This window comes from Plecotus auritus (assembly GCF_963455305.1).
Source record: "Plecotus auritus genome assembly, chromosome: 10".
NCBI lineage: Eukaryota > Metazoa > Chordata > Mammalia > Chiroptera > Vespertilionidae > Plecotus > Plecotus auritus.
Genome location: NC_137785.1, coordinates 32286583 through 32308669, shown reverse-complemented (window position 1 = coordinate 32308669; position 22087 = coordinate 32286583). Strand labels below are relative to the sequence as shown.

Sequence of the window (22087 nt, the reverse complement as noted above, 5' to 3'; positions counted from 1 at the left end):
GACATGCGCTGACCACAAGGGGGAAGAACAGAATGAAGGAAGGCCCCAATCAGCCCTGATCACTGGCCAGGTCTAGGGACCTTACCCATGCACAGATTTCATGCACCGGGCCTCTAGTTAAAAATAAAAAAAAAGTCTTCAATATTCTTATGGTAAAGGAAATTCTGACCAATAATTCTATAATAGAACTATCATTCTAGTGTAAGGGCTGAAAAAACAACATTCCTAGACATAAAAGGACACAAGCACAATTTCTTAGGAAACTATCAGATGATGTGCTCCACCAAAATGGGGAAGTAAACCAGAAAAGAGGAAGACATGAGATTCAAGAAAATAGGTAAATTAGCACAGGAAAACAGTGAAGGAAATCCCAGGAAACAGGAGAAAAAAGTGAAGTCTCCCAGAAACTGCAGCAGGCCTAGAGAGTAACCAGACTAGATAGGAGCAGGATTAAAAAGGGAATGGAGATGAAAGTCTCCACATTCAAAAGGAATGATGTGTTTGACCAAATGAAAAACATATTAATTAGCATGTGACAGTGATTCTGAAGGCTTTGGATAAAAATACATTGATAGCCCTAGCTGTTTTGGCTCAGTGGATAGAATGTTGACCTGCGGACTGAAGGGTCCATGGTTCAATTCCGGTCAAGGGCACATGCCCAGGTTGTGGGCTCAATCTCTAGTGGGGGATGTGGAGGGGGCAGCCAATCAATGATTCTCTTCCATCATTGATGTTTCTCTCTCTCTTCTCCTTTCCTCTATGAAATCAACAAAAATAAAAAAATAAAAATTTAAATACATGGATAATTAAGCAAATGTGAGAAAAAAATTAACCTCAGGAAAAATAAAAAGTTGTAATAGAATAAAGCTGAGCTAGCTCAGCAGCGACTGCTATTTACAGACTAATATCCCATACACTATTGATGTAACCAAAAATGTAATATAGTTAATCACAGAATCAGAGGAAATTAAGGGAGCAATATGGGAATACAATGTCCCTTCCACTCTGCAGGAAGTCAAGAGATAATGAGTAAAATGGACTCATAAAAAAATAGCAATTCAACCATATTCAAGAGTTGAAGGGGAAAGGAAGTTGGGGGACTAAGTGAAAAAGATGAAGGGATTAAGAAGTACAAATTGGCAATTACAAAAGTCATGGCGATGTAAAATACAGTATAGAGAATATAGTCAATCCTATATAATAAAAAGGTAATATGCAAATTGACCATCACTCGCACAAGATGGCCACCCCCATGTGGTCACAAGATGGCCGCCATGGGAGGGTGTTGAGGGGAGCCAGGCCTGCAGGGGAAGGCAGTTGGGGGGGGACCAGGCCTTCAGGGGAGGGCAGTTGGGGGCAACTGGGCCGGCAGGGGAGGGCAGTTGGGGACAATTGGACCAGCAGGGGAGGGCAGTTGAGGGCGATCGGGCCAGCAGGGGAGCAGTTAGGCGTCGATCAGACTAAGAGGGGAGTGGTTAGGGGGTGATCAGGCTGGCTGGCAGGCAGAAGCGGTTAGGGGCAATCAGGCAGGAGTGGTTGGGAGCCAGCAGTCCCAGATTGTGAGAGGGATCAGGCCTAAACTGGCAGTTGGACACCCCCAAGGGATCCCAGGTTGGAGAGGGTGCAGATTGGGCTGAGGGACACCCCCTCCAGTGCATGAATTTCATGCACCAGGCCTCTAGTAATCTACACTAATAAAAGAGAAACATGCAAAGTAACCATCACTCCGCTACACCCACCAGCCAATCAGGAGTGAGTATGCAAATTAACCCAACAAAGATGGCAGCAGCCACAGAGCTCGAGCAAGCAGGAGGCTTGGGTTGCCCCCGGCGAAGGAGGAAGCCAAATTGCCCGCCCGCCCTGGCCCGCCCTGGCCCGCCCTGGCCCCCACTCAAGGCTACAAAGTTTCAGTTATAAAAGATAAATAAATCCCAGATACTTGCTTCCAGCAGGCCCTGACCTCCACTCAAGGAGGTGCTGAAAAAAAAGGAGTGGCTGGGAGCTTGGGTCACTGGGGGCATGGCCAGCCTGAAAACAGCCCTCAGCCCCTCACCCAGGCTGGCCACACTCCCATGGAGTGAGGGTCCCAGCTGGGGGGCTTGGCCAGCCTGCAAACAGCCATCAGCCCCTCACCCAGGCTGGCCACGCCCCCCAGCAGGGACCCCCACCCTGAAGGGGGTGTGGCCAGCCTGAAAACAGCCCTCAGCCCCTCACCCAGGCTGGCCAGGCACCCCAGTGGGACCCCCACCCTGATCCAGGACACCCTTCAGGGCAAACTAGCTGGCCCCCACCTGTGCACCAGGCCTCTATCTATACTAATAGGAGGGTAATATGCTAATTAGACTGGGAGACCTTCCAGGAGACCTTCCGGATGTTCTTTTGGACAAAGCCATGGTGGCAGGGCCGAGGTAGAGGCAGTTAGAGGCCAAGAGGAGAGGGCAGTTTTGGGTGATCCGGCAAGGATGGGACAGCAGTTGTGGGTGATCAGGCTGGTGGGCAGCGGGGCCGTTGGGGGTAAGCAGACCAGCAGGGGGGCCAGTTGGGGGCAAGCAGGCCCTCAGTGGGGGTCAGTTGGAGGTGATCAGGACAGCGGGAGGGCAGTTTGGAGTGAGCAGGCCAGCAGGGGACAGTTGGGGGTGAATAGGCCAGTGGGGAAGGGAGGTGGGGGTGAGCAGGCCAGCAGGGGGGGCAGTTGGGGGTGAGCACACTGGCATGGGGGCAGTTGGGGGTGATCAGGCTGGTGGGGGGGCATTTGGGGGCGAGCAGGCTGGCGGCGGGGGTCAGTTGGGGGTGAGCAGGCCAGCAGGCAGAGTGGTTAGGGGCAAACAGGCAGGCAGGCAGGCAGGCAGGCAGGTGAGCCGTTAGGAGCCAGGAGTCCTGGATTGTGAGACGGATGTCTGACTGCCGGTTTAAGCCCGATCCCTGTAAACCAGCAGTAGGACATCCTTCGAGGGGTCCCAGATTGGAGAGGGTGCAGGCCGGGCTGAGGGACCACCCCACGCCCCTGTGCACGAATTTCATGCACCAGGCCACTAGTAGTATAATAACTATGTATGGTGATAGGCAGGTAGGTGAAGTATCGTGGGGAATCACTTTGTAAATTATATGATTGTCTAACTACTATGCTGTATACCTGAAACTAATATGAAATAATATTAAAAATCAACTGTAATTTAAAAATTAAATTAAAAAAGAGGGTTGAGGGCAGCCACCTTTTAGGAGTGGAACTGGTGATAAGACTGTAATAGTGCTACTTCACTTGTACACATGTATACAATCCTATCTAATAAAAGAGTAATATGCAAATTGACCAGGCCTGAAGGGGAGGGCAGTTAGGGGTGACCAGGCCTGCAGGGGAGGGCAGTTGGGGGGACCAGGCCTGCAGGGGAGGGCAGTTGGGGGGGCAGGCCTGCAGGGGGGAGCAGTTGGGGGGGGGGGACTAGGCCTGCAGGGGAGGGCAGTAGGGGGGGACAAACCCTGCAGGGGAGGGCAGTTGGGGGGACCAGGCCAGCAGGGGAGGGCAGTTGGGGGGAACCAGACCTGCAGGGGAGGGCTGTTGGGAGCCAGCAGTCCTGGATTGTGAGAGGGATGTCCGACCACCCATTTAGGCCCGATCCCACTGGGATCGGGCCTAATCGAGTGGTTGGACATCCCTCAAGGGGTCCCAGATTGGAGAGGTTGCAGGTTGGGCTGAGGGACACTCCCCTCCCCCCATGCATGAATTTCATGAACTGGGCCTCTAGTGACTTTTAAAAATATTTTATCTTAGAAAATTTAATTTGCATATAATTCAAGACAACCATTCTTTTTTTTTTTTTCTTACAGAGAGGGAGAGGGATAGAGAGTTAGAAACATCAATGAGAGAGAATCATTGATCGGATGCCTCCTGCACACCCCCTATTGGGGATGTGCCCGCAACCAAGGTACATGCCCTTGACCAGAATCGAACCTGTGACCCTTCAGTCTGCAGGCCGATGCTCTATCCACTGAGCCAAACTGGTTAGGGCAACACAACCATTCTAATGTCACAATATCCTATATAATAAAAGAGTAATATGCAAATTGACTGTACCTCCGCTACACCCACAAGCCACGCCCACCAGTCAATCAAGAGCGAGTATGCAAATTAACCCAATCAAGATGGCTGCGGCCACAGAGAGAGCAGGAAGCTTGGGTTTCCCAGGCAATGGAGGAAGCCAAACTTTCCACCTGCCCTGGCCTGCCTTGGCCTCCGCTGAAGGCTTCAAAGTTTCAATTATAGAAGATAAGTAAATCCCAACAAAAATGGCTGTGGTCATGTAGCGAGCAGGAGGCTTGGCTCTGCTCAAGGCTACAAAGTTTCAATTGTAGAAGATAAATAAATCCCAGACACCAGGTCTCTGCTTGGGTCGCCAGGGGGCGTGGCCAGCCTGCAAACCACCACAGACCCCTCACCCAGGCCACCCCACACTCCAAGGGAAACCCCACCCTGATCTGGGACACCCTTCAGGGCAAACCAGCTGGCCCCCACTTGTGCACCAAGCCTCTATCCTACCTAATCCTCCTATCTAATAAAAGAATAATATGCAAATTGATCATCACTCCAACACACAAGATGGCTGCCCCCATGTGGTCAAAGATAACTGACCCCATGTGGACACAAGATGGCCACCACAAGATGGCCAGCAGGGGAGGGCAGTTGGGAGGGACCAGGCCTTCAAGGGAGGGCAGTTGGGGGTGATCAAGCCTGCAGGGGAGGGCAGTTAGGGGTGACCAGGCCTGCAGGGGAGGCAGTTAGGGGCAATCGGGCTGGCAGGGGAGCAGTTAGGCATCAATCAGGCTGGCAGGGGAGTGGTTAGGGGGTGATCAGGTTGGCAGGCAGAAGCGGTTAGGGGCAATCAGGAAGGCAGACAGGCAAGTGGTTGGGAGCCAGCAGTCCTGGATTGTGAGAGGAATGTCCAACCGGGATCGGGCCTAAAAGGGCAGTCGGACATCCCTTGAGGGGTCCCAGATTGGAGAGGGTGCAGGCTGGGCTGAGGGACACACACCCCCATGTACAAATTTCATGCACCAGGCCTTTAGTATGGATATAAATGATAACTTTTCTTTTGCTTTCAGATATTGAGGCTACAGGTGATCTATAGAGATCTTCCCAACATTAGCCCAATCTTACTTATAACCACACCCATTGTTCAATTGGAAATTCCCTTTATTCCTGAGCTACACAAAACAGATGGAGATCATTCCATTATTAAGACTGAAATCAAACAAACCCTTATTCCACATTTTTTCTCATTGGAAAACTTAGGTCTGCAGAGATGTTCAGGACTTTCCCCTATGAGGTGTCCTTAATTATTTCATCCTTCAAATCACTAAGAAAATTAGATTCATTAACAAATTAATCTAGATTTCTGGTATATGTCTAAGATAGAAGATACTGAAGTACTTACAAAATGAATCTGTAAACATTGTTTAAAACAAGGAAGGCCCTAGCTGGTTTGGCTCAATGGATAGAGTGTTGGCCTGCAGACTATAGAACCCCTGGGTTCAATTCCAGTCAAGGGCATGTGCCTGGGTTGCAGGCTTGATCCCCAGTGGGGGGCGTGCAAGAGGCAGCCAATCAATAATTCTCTATCATCAATGATGTTTCTATCTTTCCCTCTCCCTTCCTCTCTGAAATCAATAAAAATGTATTTTAAAAAATAAAAATTAAAAAAAGAAGGAAGAACTGGTTGTGTATAGGTAGAGTCACTGGGCTGTTTAGGAGAAAATTGGCGTCAGTTTCCTGAAGAAGGACTATGTTAACCAGTGCAAAATTTTATTTTCCAAACTTGGTCTCAGTCAGACCATTTTTCATTCTGTAATTCACAATCTCTTTGTGCAAACAAGTAATGCTTCTTAATGAGTTCCTGGTAAATTTTAGCCTGATTGAGAGAAACTTGTTATCCAACCACTTGACACTCTAACAGTTATCTGCAAGTTAAGAGTGTAAAGAAAGATCTTTAACCAGACATTCTTTTCTTTTTTCCAAAAATGATTATTGAAACACTTCTTTTTTCTATAATTATCTCCACAAACAGAGAAATATTTGAATTGGCTTATTAGAGACCTTTTTCTTCAAAGCAAAGGTAAGAGAATTTGTAATTGCTTATAACTAAATTGTATGAAAGTTCTTTGGTTTTGGTTTTTAACCATCAGAAAGCATCATGATGAGGAAAGCAAATGTTTACATATACTAGGGATAAAAATAGCTCCATTTGAGCAAACAAAACAAAAAAAAACCACACACACAAACAAACAAACAAAAAACCCATGTAGCATCTCACCTGAGCCATGGCTTTGATATTTGCAGAAAAGGACCAGTTGTCCTCTGAACTCCTCCTCTTTTGGAAAAAGACAGAGCTGGGGGAAGCAAAAGAAGCTACATAAGATCTTACTTGCCTTATAGCTCCAAAAATTATCATTTCCCCTCTGTTCACTCCACACAAACACTTGAGGGGTTATTAGTGAGAAGAACAGGAAAGTATTTCATTATCCCCAACTCCAGAAACCTCAGGCTTTTGACTAGACCAGGATAGATTTGAACAACCTGATATGGCTTGGAGAATATATGTATACCTACACCCAAAGATGTAATTTTTTTACATAAATTATAGCATATTATACATACTGTTATACATATTTGCTATTTTAATTTAGTGTATTTTGGACTGGATCCCAACTAGTACATACAGAGTTGCATAATTCTCTTAGCTAAATTATACATCATTAAATGGATATATTTTACTTAACCAATCTGCTGCTGATGATCATTTGGGTTATTTCCAGTCTTTCATTATATCAATGTTGTACATATCATTCATTGTACATATCATTTTACCAACATATACATTTTGAATGATTAATTCATAAAAGTTGATTATAATCATTTTGGTTTGGATATACATTGGCCAAACCAGGTTTCAATGATCCTGGATTATACAATCAGGTCCCAAATCCTGAGCAAGAAACAACTGATTGATAAACCTGATCCTCTAATCCTGCCTTAAGTCTTGCCTTAAGATAACTAAAATCCAGAAAAGCAAACAAAGTAATATTACTGAAACTTTAGCAAGAAGTTAAAATTAGCATAGCAATAAGAAAGAATTACGAGTATAGAAATTATGTAGAAATTGACTATATAACTGATGCTTTAGAATAGCTTTTAACATTACATGAATGAAGTAATAATTTTAAAAATCATGCCAAAATCGGTTTGGCTCAGTGGATAGAGCGTCAGCCTGCGGACTCAAGGGTCCCAGGTTCGAATCTGGTCAAGGGCATGTACCTTGGTTGCGGGCACATCCCCAGTAGGGGGCGTGCAAGAGGCAGCTGATCGAAGTTTCTCTCTCATTGATGTTTCTAACTCTCTATCCCTCTTCCTTCCTCTCTGTAAAAAATCAATAAAATATATTTAAAAAATAATAAATAAAAAAAAAATCACATATATTTTATGTACTTAACATGTTTAAAATGTCTAAAAGAATAGTTATACTAGCCAGATCAGTGTGGCACATTGGTCGAGTATCGACGTATAAACCAGGAGGTTACAGTTCCATTCCCAGTCAGGGCACCTGCTGGGGTTGCAGGCTTGATCCCCAGTGCAGGAGGCAACCAGTCAATGATTCTCTCTCATCATTTATGTTTCTATCCTTCTCTGAAATCAATCAAATATATTATTAGAAAAGAATAGTTATACAAATAGAAGGCTAAATTGATTAGGAAGAGTAACTGCTTTGTGATCTATGTTTAAACTTTTAAGAAAAAAACTTTTTTGCTTACTAGAAACTAGTGACCTGGTGCACGAAATTTGTGCACATTAAAAGGGGATTAATTAGAGGAAATAATTTAATATTGCTATTTGCCCTTTCTCTATAATAGAAGTGTCTGAGATGAAAGAAAATTAGTAAAATGTATATGAAAACCTTCCTCCTGTCAGGGTCTGGGGCAACCACAGGACCCAGAGTCAAGTCCTCGCCCACCCACGTGCACCTCAAAATCACGTGAGACCCAGACCCTGCTGGCCCCCCCACCATCGGGCTAGATCCAGACCCGGCCAGTCCCACTCTTGTCAAGCCCTGCCAGGCAGGGGGTGGAGCCTCAGGTCCCCTGGCCTGGCACCAGGATGGGGGGCATGGCCTGAGGTCCCCCAGCCCAGACCGGGACGGGGGGCGTGCCTTGAGGTCCTCCATCAAGCCCCGCCAGGTGGGGGACATGGCCTGAGATCCCCTGTCAAGCCCCATTGGGTGGGGGCATGGCCTGAGGTCCCCCATCAAGCCCCACCAGGCGGGGGCGGGTGCAGCCTCAGGTCCCCCATCAAGCCCCGCTGGGCAGGGGTGCAGCCTGAGTTCCCCCAACCCAGCACTGGGGGTGCACCTTGAGGCCCCCCGTCAAGCCCCGCTGGGTGGGGGGCACAGCCTGAGGTCCCCTGTCAAGACCAGCCAGGCAGGGAGGCGCAACCTCAGGTCCCCTGGCCCCATGCTGGGGCAGGGGGCGTGGCCTCAGGTCCCCTGTCAAGCCCCGCCAGGCTGGGGGTGCAGTCTGAGGTCCCCTGGCCTAGTTAGTGCCAGGGTGGGGGGGTGTGGCTTGAAGTCCCCTGTCAAGCCCCACCTGGTGGGGGGAGTGGCCTGAGGTCCCCCATCAAGCCACGCCGGGCGGTGGGGCGTGGCCTCAGGTCCCCTGGCCTGGCACTGGGGCGGAGGGTTCGGCCTGAGTTCCCCCAGCCTGACGCCAGGGCGGGGGGTTTGGCCTGAGGTCCCCTGTCAAGCCCTGCCGGGTGGAAGATGGAGCCTGAAGTCCCCTGTCAAGCCCCACGGGGGCGGGGGAGGGCGTAGCCTCAGGTCCCTGCTGATTGCTCCTTAAGGCTCCTTATGGGAACTTGGCCTCAGCTGTGGGTGCAGCCATCTTTGTGACAGAGTGATGGTCAATTAGCATATTCCCTCTTTATTAGATAGGATAGGAAAATAAACTGAGCATTATAAAAGTATTAGTGGCCTGGTGCACAAAATTTGTGCACATTAAACAGGGATTAATTAGAGGAAATATTTTAATATTGCTATTTGCCCTTTCTCTATAAAAGAAGTGTCAGAGATGAAAGAAAATTAGTAAAATGTGTATGAAAATCTTCCTCCTGCCAAAACCGGTTTGGCTCAGTGGATAGAGCGTCAGCCTGCGGACTGAAGGGTCCCGGGTTCGATTCCGGTCAAGGGCATGTACCTTGGTTGCGGGCATATCTCCAGTGGGAGGTGTGCAGGAGGCAGCTCATCGATGTTTCTCTCTCATCGATGTTTCTAACTCTCTATCCCTCTCCCTTCCTCTCTGTAAAAAATCAATAAAATATATTTTAAAAAAAAAGAAAAAGAAAAAAAAGAAAATCTCCTATCAGAGTCTGGGGTGCACCATGGAACCCAGAGTCAAGTCCCCAACCCACCCACGTGCACCTCAAAATCACACAAGACCCAGACCTGGCCGCCTCCCCCCCCCATTAGGCTAGATCCAGACCCGGCCAGTCCCACCCTTGTCAAGCCCTGCTGGGCGGGGTGGGGGGCACAGCATCAGGTCCCCTGGCCCAGGCCGGGGCGGAGGGTGCACCTTGAGGTCCCCTGTGAAGCCCCGCCGGGTGGGGAACGTGGCCTGAGATCCCCCGTCAAGTCCCGCTGGGTGGGGGGCATGGCCTGAGGACCCCGGCCCAGCCCTGGGACGGGGAGCCCACCTTGAGGTCCCTGTGAAGCCCTGCCGGGTGGGGGGCATAGCCTGAGGTTCCCTGGCCTGGTGCCAGAGCAGGGGGTGCGGCCTGAGGTCCCATCAAGCCCTGCTGGGTGGGGGGCATGGCCTGAGGTCCCCTGGCCTGGCACCAGGGTGGGGGGCATGGCCTGAGGTCCCCTGTCAAACCCCACAGGGGCGGGAGGGTTGCAGCCTCAAGTCCCTGCTGATTGCTCGATTAAAGCTCGTTATGGGAACTCAGCCTCTGCTGTGGATGCAGTCATCTTGTGTTACAGAAACCCCGCCTCCACTGTGGGCGCCGCCATCTTTGTGGCAGCGTGATGGTCAATTTGCATATTCCCTCTTTATTATATAGGATAAAGGGCAGTGAGCATTCCTCTCTGCACAAAGCTCCTTGATCATTAAACAATTCATCAACAATTTCAAGTAAAACAAAACATCCAGGAAGTAGCATCATGTTATCAATTATTTAATGGCTACTCACTATATTCCCCCAGGTGCATATATATTCCAAGAAATTAAAACCAAAATGATCCATACATCTCTTCCTTAAAATGTGAAAGCACTCCTTTTAATATTATCCTATATAATAAAAGCCTAGGTGGCATCACACCCTCACACGACACCCTTGCGTGACATCAGGGGTATCCTCACACACCGAGTTCTTGCAGCTGGGGGATGTGTCCCTCCTTTTTAAAGCCAAACATCTCTATGGCCAAGACTATATATAGTATGCCTGCATAATGACCACACCTGGGGCATAGAGCATTGCAAAAAAAATACCACTACAGAGAAGAAAGTCCTTTAAAATGGAGTAACTTACATTTTTTAGTATTTTACACTCTTATAAATAATAAACCTATCCTATATAATAAAAGACTAATATGCAAATTGTTCCCTTGACCAGGAGTTCAACCAGGACTTCAACCAGGGGGCAGAGCCAGCCAGCTAACAGCCCACGCCCCTGATCATCCTCCATCACCCCAATCAGGGGCAGGGCCAGGTGGCCAACCTCCCACATCCCCTCCCCCTGGCTGGCCTGGCCTGATAGGCCCTGATTGGGGCTGGCCAGCCAGACCCCACCCATGCATGAATTCATGCACTGGGCCTCTAGTCTTTTAATAAAAAAGATTATTATTTCACTTACAGTATGTTTTAAATTACTTCTAGCATTATCCTGAAAAATTTCCATATACTAGGAATTATATCTGTCTGTTAAGTAACAGAACCTGGAAAGCAGTTTAATTTTTCTTTTATAATGAGAAAGTTAGAAGTAGATAGTGGCTGGCCTTGACACCCCCCGACCCCAGTTGTTTTAGATACAATATCTATCATACAATTAAAAACACAAGAAGATTAAAAACAGAAAATAGGAGCAGAACCACAGACAATTCAGACATTGGACCTGGCAAACAAATCATTTAAAATAGCTACAATTAAATGTTAAAGACAATCAAGGAAAAATGATAGGCAAATGTGTGAGAAGATGAAGAAAACAGAATTGAAATTTATAAAAAAGATTAAAATAGAAGATTTAGATCAGCAAATTAAGAAATTAAAAATACATTGCACAGTGTTAACATGAAACCAGACATGTAAAAGATAGAATTACTAAACTAAAAAACAAGTAAAAAATGTATTTACATAAAGTGCAGACAAGAAAGAAAAAGAACAAAAAGAACATAAGTTAATATAAAAGACACATGAGACACAGTCAAAAGAGCTCCCACACATGTAAATGGCATCTCAGAAGGAGAAAAGAGATTGGATAGGAATTAATAGTAAAAACATTAACTAATCAAAAGCTTCAACAAGAGTTTCAAGAAGCTCAGAAAATCTGAAGAAAGTAAAACAAACACACAAAACAAAGAGCAAAACCACAACCAAATATAGCCAAATTGTTAAAAACCAAAGAGAAACAAAAAATCTTGAAAGTAAACAAAGGAAGAAAAAAACATTACCAAGAGCACTGATGAAAAAAAGAGGGTAACTACACAAATGAACAATATAAGGAATGAAAAGGTAACATCATTACAGGTTCCATAGACACTAAAAAGATAAAAAGAGAATACTAATAAGTTTATGTTCATAAGTGTGAAAGCTTAGATAAAATAGACAAATTCCTTAAAAAACATTCCCAAACTGACAAACAAAAACAACAGAACATCTAAAGAGTTAAATTGATTCCATAATTTAAAATCTTCCTATCAAGAAAATTTTAGGCCCAAATTGCTTCACCAGTAACTCAATAACTTCTTCCAAATTTAAGAAACAACTTTATTCTTACTTGTAGTGAATAGTGAAACACGAAATTCTTCCCAACTCATTTTTGAGGCTTATAGAAGCCTGACACTAAAACTTAACAGACATTAGAAGAAAATATGGGCTAATATTTCTCATGAGCATATAAAACAGAAATTCTACATTAGCAAATTTAACCCAATAAAATTATTTTTTAAAAGGGTTTAACATATTATGACCAAGCAGGGTTTACTTCAGGAAGGAAAGGTTGGTTTGACATTTGAAAATCAACATAATTTACCACATTGATATATTTAATAAAAGAAAAATCATATGATCCTCTTGATAGACATAGAAAATGCATTTGTCTAAATGCACCCCTCATTAATGCAAAAAAGTCTTAACTAATGAAAAAGAGAACATCCTCAACTTCATAAGTAGCATCTACAGTATTTTACAAATGCTAGATACAAGGACAATAAACAAAAAGCAACAATACTTCCAGCAATAAACAATTGTTCAGAAAGAGCCACATGTGCTGTAGAATGCGTGTGGGGGTACTTGTGAATACTGCCTGGTTTTATCTGTGGTTAGTGTGATTGTGCAACCACATACAGGTATGTGATGCCTGTGACTGTTTATTACAGTCTCAATAATAAACATCAAATACTCAGATACAAAGCTAACAGATGTGCACTGAAAAGTACAAATTGTTCAGAGAAATTAGACCTTAACAAATGTAAATGCATATTACATTGGGTGTCCCCAAAAATGTTTACACACTTTGAATAATTAATTATTATTAATTCCAATGGGTTAAATATGAAAAGAAACATCAATTGAGCTATATTTATTAGTTGAAAGATTAAATATTGATAAAATGTCAGTTATCCCCTAATTAATATATAGATTCACAAACAAAATCCCAGCAAGGACTTTTCTTTTATTGTGAGCATTACCAAGTTGATTCAAACATAGGAAATTGAAAGGGCATACAATAGCCAAGACACTCCTGAAAAAGTAGGAAAAAAGTTGGAGAATACTGAAGAATTCAAAACAGTGGCACTGACAAAAAGAATAATAAAATAGAATACAGTTCAGAAAGAGCCACATCCTATCTAATAAAGAAGGTATAAGCTAATTGACCATCACTCCATCACAAAGATGGCTGCACCCACAGCTGAAGCCAAGTTCCCATAAGGAGCCTTAACAAGCAATCAGCAGGGACCTGAGGCTATGCCCTCCCCCGCCCCCGTGGAGCTTGACAGGGGACTTCAGGCTCCATCTTCCACCCGGCAGGGCTTGACAGGGGACCTCAGGCTGCGGCCCGTGCCCTGGTGCCAGGCCAGGGGACGTGAGGCCCTGCCCCCCGCCCAGTGGGGCTTGATGGGGGACCTCAAGGTGAGCTTCCCGTCCTGGCACAGGGCTAGGGGATCTCAGGCTGCACCCCCCGACCCAGCGCCAGGCTGGAGAATCTCAGGCTGCGCCCCCCACCAGGTGGGGCTTGACAGGGGACTTCAGGCCATGCCCCCCACCCCGGCACCAGGCCAGAGAACCTCAGGCCACACCCCCTGCCCCAGCACCGAGCCAGGGGACCTGAGGCTGCACCCCCTGCCTGGCGGGGCTTGACAGGGGACCTCAGGCCATGTTCCCCACCCAGCGGGGCTTGACAGGGAACCTCAAGGTGCACCCCCAGTGCTGGGTTGGGGGAACTCAAGCCATGCCCCCCGCCCAGCGGGGCTATATGGGGGACCTGAGGTTGCACCCCCCTGCTGGTGGGGCTTGATGGGGGACCTGAGGTTGTGCCCCCCTCCTGGTGCCGGGCCGATGGACCTGAGGCTGCACCCTCCCACACCTGGCAAGGCTTGACGGGGGACCTCAGGCAATGCCCCCCACCCAGCAGGGCTTGACAGGGGATCTCAGGCCATGTCCCACACCTGGCGGGGCTTGACACCTCAAGGCATGCCCCCTGCCCTGGTCTGGGCTAGGGGACCTCAGGCCATGCCCCCCATCCTGGCACCGGGCCAGGGGACCTGAAGCTACGTGCCCTGCCCGGCTGGGCTTGACAAGGCTGGACTGGCCAGGTCTGGATCTAGGCCTATGGGGGCAGGGGCAAGCCGGGTCTGGGTCTCATGCGATTTTGAGGCGCATGTGAGTGGGCGGAGACTTGACTCTGGGTCCCATGGTGCGCCCCAGACTCTGACAGGAGAAAGGTTTTCATATACATTTTACCAATTTTCTTTCATCTCTGACACTTCTATTATAGAGAAAGTGCAAATAGCAATATTAAATTATTTCTTCTAATTAATCCCCTTTTAATGTGCATGAATTTCGTGCACCGGGCCACTAGTCTATAATAAGAGAGTGGTTGGGAGGAACCAAGATGGTGACATAGGTAAACACCTGAACTTGCTGTCTCGCACAACCACATCAAAACTACAACTAAAAGAAAAAAATAGGTATCATCCAGAACCACGGGAAGGCTGGCTGAGAGGATGTTCTACGGAAGAGTGAAGGTACGGAGGCATGCGGAAACGGGCTGACAACTGAGTACGCTGTGGTCTTTTTCAATCTGGAGGGAAATACAAACTCCCAACTGCTCTGAATTCCAGTACCGGACAAGACTCTGGGGACCCAGACTCATACAGGGAGAAACTGGACTGTTTGGCATCAGGCTGGAACACGAGGGTGGCTTTCTCTCAGAGGTGGTCTCAGCGTTCATTGTTCCTGCATGAGGCTGCAGGACACAGAGACCCAGGGACCTATCCGGAGCAGAGTAGACTGGCAGCCATTGCTGTTTGCTCTGCCCAGTGATTCCCTGAGACCACGCCCCACCCAGTTTACAACCCCACCCAAGCTGTGCCCAGAGGTGTTTGCATATGAATGGCCTGGCCTTTTGCAACCTAACCTTACAAACTGCAGCTGGGTCAAAGAACCCCAGAGCTTCCAAAAGAAGGCCTAAGGCTCATCAGCAGCCTGCATTGCTTCACAGCTGCGCCTCACCTGGGCACCCCCAAACCCCAAACTAAGAGGAAGAAACTGCAGATCTCTCTGTAGCTCCTTCTGGGTGGCCTCAGGCAGGGGTTGACTTAGTACCTCCCTGGAGATCCAAGAGCCAGTGCACCCAGTGGTCAAAATGAGACCACACCAGATTACAACTCTTCAGATCCATAAGAGACACACTCAAGGAGCAGACTCAGTGAGTGCCAAAGCCCCACAGAAGCAAGTCCTGCCCCATAAGGGTGTTTCCAACACAGCAGTTCTCCCATTGTAGACACAACTGGTCCTCACAACTAATCGGTCTGGAGGTCAATTCTGCCCAGTGATACCAACAGCAATCAAGGCTTAACTACAACAAGACTGTGCACACAACCCACAAAGAGGTGCACCAAGAGCGTCCACATCAGGTAATTAGGGAGGCTGAGCCACTGGGCCCTATAGGACACCTACCACACAAAGCCACCCTATCAACACAGGGAAGCAGCCAAAATGTGGAGACAAACAGGTCACAAATGAAAGAAATGGAGGAAAGCAAATGACTGGATATAGAGTTCAAAACCACAGTTATAAGGTTACTCAAGAATCTTCTAGAAACCTCCAAGAAATTTAGTGAGATCCTCAAGGATATGAAAAAGGACCAATTAGAAATTAAGCATACACTGACTGAAATAAAGAATAATATACAGCCCTAACCGGTTTGGCTCAGTGGCTAGAGCGTCAGCCTGCGGACTGAAGGGTCCCAGGTTCGATTCCGGTCGGGGGCATGTACCTTGGTTGCGGGCACATCCCCAGGAGGGGGTGTGCAGGAGGCAGCTGATCGATGTTTCTCTCTCATCGATGTTTCTAACTCTCTATCCCTCTCCCTTCCTCTCTGTAAAAAATCAATAAAATATATTTTAAAAAAAGAATAATATACAGAGATCCAACAGCAGACTAGAGATTCCCAAGAATCAAGTCAAAGATTTGAAATACGAAGAAGCAAAAAACACCCAACCAGAAAAGCAAAAAGAAAAAAGAATCCAAAAATATGAAGATAGCGTAAGGAGCCTCTGGGACAACTTCAAGCGTACCAACATCCGAATTATAGGGGCGCCAGAAGAGAGAGAGCAAGATACTGAAAACCTATTTGAAGAAATAATGACTGAAAACTTCACCTACCTGGTGAAAGAAATAGACTTACAAGTCCAGGAAGCACAGAGAACCCCAAACAAGAGGAAACCAAAGAGGACTACACCAAGACACATCATAATTAAAATGCCAAGGGCAAAAGACAAAGAGAGAATATTAAAAGCAGCAAGAGAAAAACAGTTAGTTACCTACAAGGAAGCACACATACAACTGTCAGCTGATTTCTCAACAGAAACTATGCAGGCCAGATGGGAGTGGCAAGAAATATTCAAAGTGATGAATAGCAAGAACCTACAATCAAGATTACTCTACCCAGCAAAGCTATCATTTAGAATTGAAGGTCAGATAAAGAGCTTCACAGACAAGAAAAAGCTAAAGGAGTTCATCACCGCCAATCTAGTATTATATGAAATGCTGAAGGGTATTCTTTAAGAAGAGGAAGAAGAAAAAGGTAAAGATAAAAATTATGAACAACAAAGTGACAACAAATACATAACTATCAACAAGTGAATCTAATAATCAGGTGAAAAAAAATCTGACAAAGAGAATAAATTGGTGAATATAATAGAATCAAGGGCATAGAAAGGGAGTGGACTGACAATTCTCGGGGGAGAAGGGGGTGTGGGGGGTGCGGGGAGAGACTGGACAAAAATCAAACACCTATGGATGAGGACAATGGGGGGAGGAGGGTAAGGGCATTGGGGGGGAGTGGGAACCGGTTGGAGGGGAGCTATGGGGAGAATAAAAGAGGAACAACTGTAATAATCTGAACTATAAAGACTTATTTTTTTAAAAAGTGAAAAAAAATAAAGTTGACAAAAAAAAAGAGAGGGGTTGAATTAACTATGATAAATCTATATACTGGAATATTTATTATGCAACTATATAAACAAAAGCTATGAGTATCTCTTTGAATTGTGATGGAGTAATTTCCAGTATACAGTATATCATTAAGTGAAATAAGCAATGTTCAAAACAGTATGCTATTTTTTCTATTTTATTTTTCTTTATTTTTATTGTTGACACTATTACAGATATCCCCATTCACTCTTCTCTCCCCCCGCCCCCCCCCCCCTCCACCCAGCCCCTGCTCCTCCTTTCCTCTGGCCATCACTGTGGTCTGTGTCTATGGGTTACGCATATACTATATGTTCTTTGGCTAATCCCTTCACCTTCTTTCATCCCTCCCTCTCCCCTCTGACAGCTATCAGTCTGTTCCAGGTATCCATGCCTCTGTTTCTATTTTGTTCCTCAGTTTATTTTGTTCATTAGATTCCACATATAAGTGAGATCATATGGTATTTGTCTTTCTCTGACTGGCTTATTTCACTTATCATAATAATCTTCAGGTCGATTGCAAAAAAGAGGTCATTTGAAAGAATACATGTCCCTATTCATTTGTGCAAAATAAAAAGCATAAGGACAAAGCAGAAACTAATGAGATTGATTATGTATAGGGAGTAGACAGGAACCACATTAATGTTTTCATACTCAAAATACTGTGACATGCAACAATCAACCAGGATGTGGGGGAACCCAAAGTGTACACACAAAAAGCTAAACATATGAAAAATGAGTAAAAAAAAACTACACTGAAGAGGAAGGCAAAGAAAAAAATAAAATTGGAAACAGTTTTTGACCATATACCGTAAGGTTAAAGAAAAAAATTTTGCACAGAAATACTTTATTGTAGTTAGTAAATTTGTTGCTTTTTAAATATATATTTTTTTATTGATTTCACAGAAGAAGGGAGGGGAAGATAGAAACATCAATGATGAAAGAGAATTATTGATCACCTGCTTCCTACAGGCTCCCTACTGGGGATTAATCCTACAACCAATCCTGCTCTGACCCGGAATAGAACCATGACTTCCTAGTTCATAGGTCGATGTCAACCACATAGCCACACAGGCCGGGGTAAATTTGTGGTTTTTCTAATATGAATTAGCAATTCTGAAACTACTTTACATGTATTCTAGGGTAGGAGTAAAAAGAAAAAAAATGACACTAGAATGAGGTTTCTCATTGTTAGAGAAAGGAGTTACAAATAAGGAAATGGCCAAACTTGATGGGAAACAATTCTCCTTGGGTCTTACATGTTTCTGCACATCTTGCCATTAGAAGCACTAGAGCTATTATGTTGTACTATTTCTCCAAGATGTTTATGTAGTGAATAGCCTTGAAAGACAGAGATATTCACTCTTCAGAGCAATAGGAAGGCATGCTTATTGCCTATACAGTGGTCGGCAAACTCATTAGTCAACAGAGCCAAATATCAACAGTACAACGATTGAAATTTCTTTTGAGAGCCAAATTTTTTAAACTTAAACTTCTTCTAACGCCACTTCTTCAAAATAGACTCGCCCAGGCCGTGGTATTTTGTGGAAGAGCCACACTCAAGGGGCCAAAGAGCTGCATGTGGCTCGCAAGCCGCAGTTTGCCAACCACGGGACCCTATTACATAAGATTCAGGTTCCCTAAATTCATGGAAGCACACAAATACCTTTGTATTTGCATCACCCAATGGGTGCAAGCAAACCAATGCAAGGCAATGTTGATACTTTGCCTTTTGCTATAAGCAATAAACTGTCTTTCATTTCTGACCTGAAAGTCTCACATCTTCTACCAGCAACTGTGAAACTGGGGCAAGCTAACTTGTTAACATACAGGTAGGGTAAAATCTCAGACACTTCGCAGTTCTTGACAGAATCCTGTGGTACCGGGTTGGAATTGAAAGGATAAACTAGTGGCTTTTTAATGTATACAAATTAATAGGTAGGTAGATAGATAGACATAGATGTTTATATTCTAGTTTTGTCCACTGACAAAAACTAGATCAATTACACCAAGGTAGCAATGAGCAAACCTAGTGCCCAGAGCTTGGTTTATAAATCCATTCTGCAATAAAATATACCAGGGCTCCTTGGAAAATGGCTGATGCCAGGGCTGGAGGAGGGAAAAATACAAGATAAGCCTGGAACATCTTGGTGCCAGAAAGTAAGAAAGCACTAAAAAAATGGCATGTTGAAAGGACACAGAAGTCAATGTGGAGTTCTTAATGGCCAAATCTGGAACAATTTAGCAATAAAATGTATAATAATATTGAATTAATACTCAAAGAATAAAATAACCATGAGTCCATAAATAAATAATCAAATAAATACATGAGGAATAAAGAACAGTTCTTCTTTACAGTAGAATTTATTTTTTTAATATACTTTTATTTATTTCAGAGAGGAAAGGAGAGGGAGATAGAAACATCAATGAGATGAGAGAGAATCATTGACTGGTTGCCTCCTGCATGCCCCCCACTGGGGATTGAGCCCACAACCCAGGCATGTGCCCTGACCAGGAACTGAACCGTGATCTAGTCCAGAGGTTGACGCTCAACTACTGAGCCATGCCAGCCGGCCAGGCCTTACAGTAGAATTTAAATTAATGAATGTAGAAGAGCTGATGGAAAGAGAAAATCACCAGTAGGAAAACATCACAGTAATAATTATTACAGACAAGAATTACCAATGAATGTTAAATTTATTGGGTGAAAGTATGATGAGATATATTATTTTTGCATAGTCTCAAAGCATCTTCCCACAAGATACTAATTAAAAAGGGAAAATAGTAATTTTACATAGGAAAAACCTGGTACCCACCACCAACTAATTTCTAATAGCCCAAACCTGGAAACTACCAAATGTCCATCAACAATATAATTAATTACTAAACTGCAATACTATTATATCCCCAAATGTAATAAGCACTAAGTACAATTATATTCAACAACATGGATGAATCTCAGGCATAATGTGGAACAAAAGAAGCCAGGCATAAAAAAGTACATGCTATATAATTCTATTTAAATAGGAAGTTCAAGAATCGGTAAAATTAACTAATGGGGATAGGTTTCTGATTAGTGATTCTGGGAGAAAAGTAACTGGGAAGGGGTTTGAAGGAACCTTCTGGGCAGGAAATTGTTAGATAGCTGTATACTTAACTTTGTGCATTTACTATATATATATATACATATATATATATACACACCATATCTCATAAAAATGTTTTAAAAACTGTCAGAATGGGGGGGTGTTGAAGGGGTCAATGGGGAAAAAGGGGAAAATATATAAATCTTTCAACAATAATATTTAAAAAAAGAAAATAGGACTATGTAAAAAAATATATCAGAACCACGTTTTGGTAGGGATATAGAACAATGAAATGCTTCAAACATTGCTGTGCAAATATAAATTTGTGCACCGACTTTGGTAAATATTTGGCATTATTTAGTAAAGTGGAAGATATCATACAGCCCAGTAATTCCATTGGTAGATAAACTCATGCACTTTTACATACCTTATGTAAAAGAATGTTTGCACAGCATTGCTTATAAAGTAAAAAAGACTAGAAATAACTCAAATCCATCAATACTAGAAAGGATGAGAAATAGCCCAGCTGGTGTGACTCAGTGGTTGAGCATCAACCCATGAACCTAGAGAACACATGTTCCTTGTCAGGCACATGCTGGGGTTTCAGGCTCAATTGGGGGGAGGGGGCGGAAAGGGAGGTAGGCAGCCAATCAATGTTTCTCTCTCATCCATGTTTCTATCTCTATCCCTCTCCCTTCCTCTCTAAAATCAATAAATGCATATTTTTAAAAGGAACCACTATTATAGCTAATATGGAAAATTCTCAAAAACGTAGTTGTACAAATAAGCAAAAATAAAAGATAAAGGAGAGCATTCATATAAAATTTAAAAACCAGGGAAAACTATAATGCTTAGAGAGGTATAAATAAATGAAAAAACCTCATACATTTATCCAGTCTCGCAAATCACATAACCACTATGGGAACATAAAGCTAGAAGTAACCCACAATCAAAGCAACAGGGCAGCACACCCAGGGCTTCAGGCGGTCACAAGCACCGTATACCTGTACTTGGTCGCAGAGTCACAATCACATTAAACACAGATAAAACCACACAGTATTCACAGGGACCCTCACATGCACTCTCCACAGCACGGGGTCACACAATCACACACCCCGACGGGGGCAAACGCTATCACATCCCTCGAGCCAAAAGCTCTCCACACCTGCACATACAAAGCTGCACGTGGCTCCAACCACACACACACACACACACACACACACACACACGCACGCACGCACGCACGCACGCACGCAAGTGATACCGTCCCGTCACACCAGCAGTCGCAGGCTCCCCGACTGCGCTGCACATGGTTATAGCAAGTCACACCCACACGGTCAGTCTCCACATAGACGAAATCACACCATTTAAATCTGACCTCCCGGGTACAAAGCCTAGGCTCCGGCCCGCCCTCTCCTGTGTCCTCACCTCAGGCCTTCCGAGCTCCGGAAGCAGCAGAGCCCCTCCACAGAACTGCAGCAGTTGCTGGTGTAGACCCGAGGGTCCCGCCAGCGCGTGACTTAGAGGCTGAATTAACGCGAGAATCCCGTTACGCTGAGGAGTCCTCTGGGCAATGCAGTCAGAGACCCACCTGGGGCGGGCAAGATGGCTCTTGAACGTCAGGATTTCTGTCTGAGCCTAACTGCGTCCCAGCCGAAACGACTGCGCCCCTCATCCAACGGCGCACAGAAGGCTTTGGGGAGCCCGGTGTCCTAACGGCCGTGGCTCCTTAAAAAGGCCACTCCGACGCGTTCAGTGGGCTTCGTTTCCTTATCCGCGGTACGATTCAGCAGTGGGAAAGGCTCGGGAAGAGAAACTAGTTTCCAAGGAAAGATAAGACGCACCGCCGGCCCTTCTGGGAAATGGAGCTGGGGCAGGAAACGCGGTGGCTGCACCGTTTGAAATTCACCCAGATTCTTCTCAGCCTGCTCCAGCTAAGCCCCGGACATTTCTGGGAGTGCCGCTGCGCCCAAGGAGTGCACAGGTTTCCTGAGTCACTGTTTTGGCCTTTGTTCCGAAGTAACTTTGGCTTGGGGTTCTTCCCTGCAGAGGAG

General features: G+C 45.2%; 1 protein-coding gene across 1 annotated transcript in view; it reads right to left on the bottom strand.

The window, feature by feature from the left end:
• ZNF566 (zinc finger protein 566) overlaps window positions 1-21582 on the bottom strand; it is a 42055-nt gene extending 20473 nt beyond the window's left edge. The window contains exons 1-2 of the mRNA XM_080644793.1: window positions 21462-21582; window positions 6306-6381 (exon numbers count right to left, since the gene is read on the bottom strand). Of these exons, the coding sequence (XP_080500919.1) occupies window positions 6306-6314 (9 nt within the window). The 5' untranslated portion in view covers window positions 6315-6381; window positions 21462-21582. The remainder of the gene's footprint in view (window positions 1-6305; window positions 6382-21461) is intronic.
• Window positions 21583-22087: the final 505 nt, after the last annotated feature.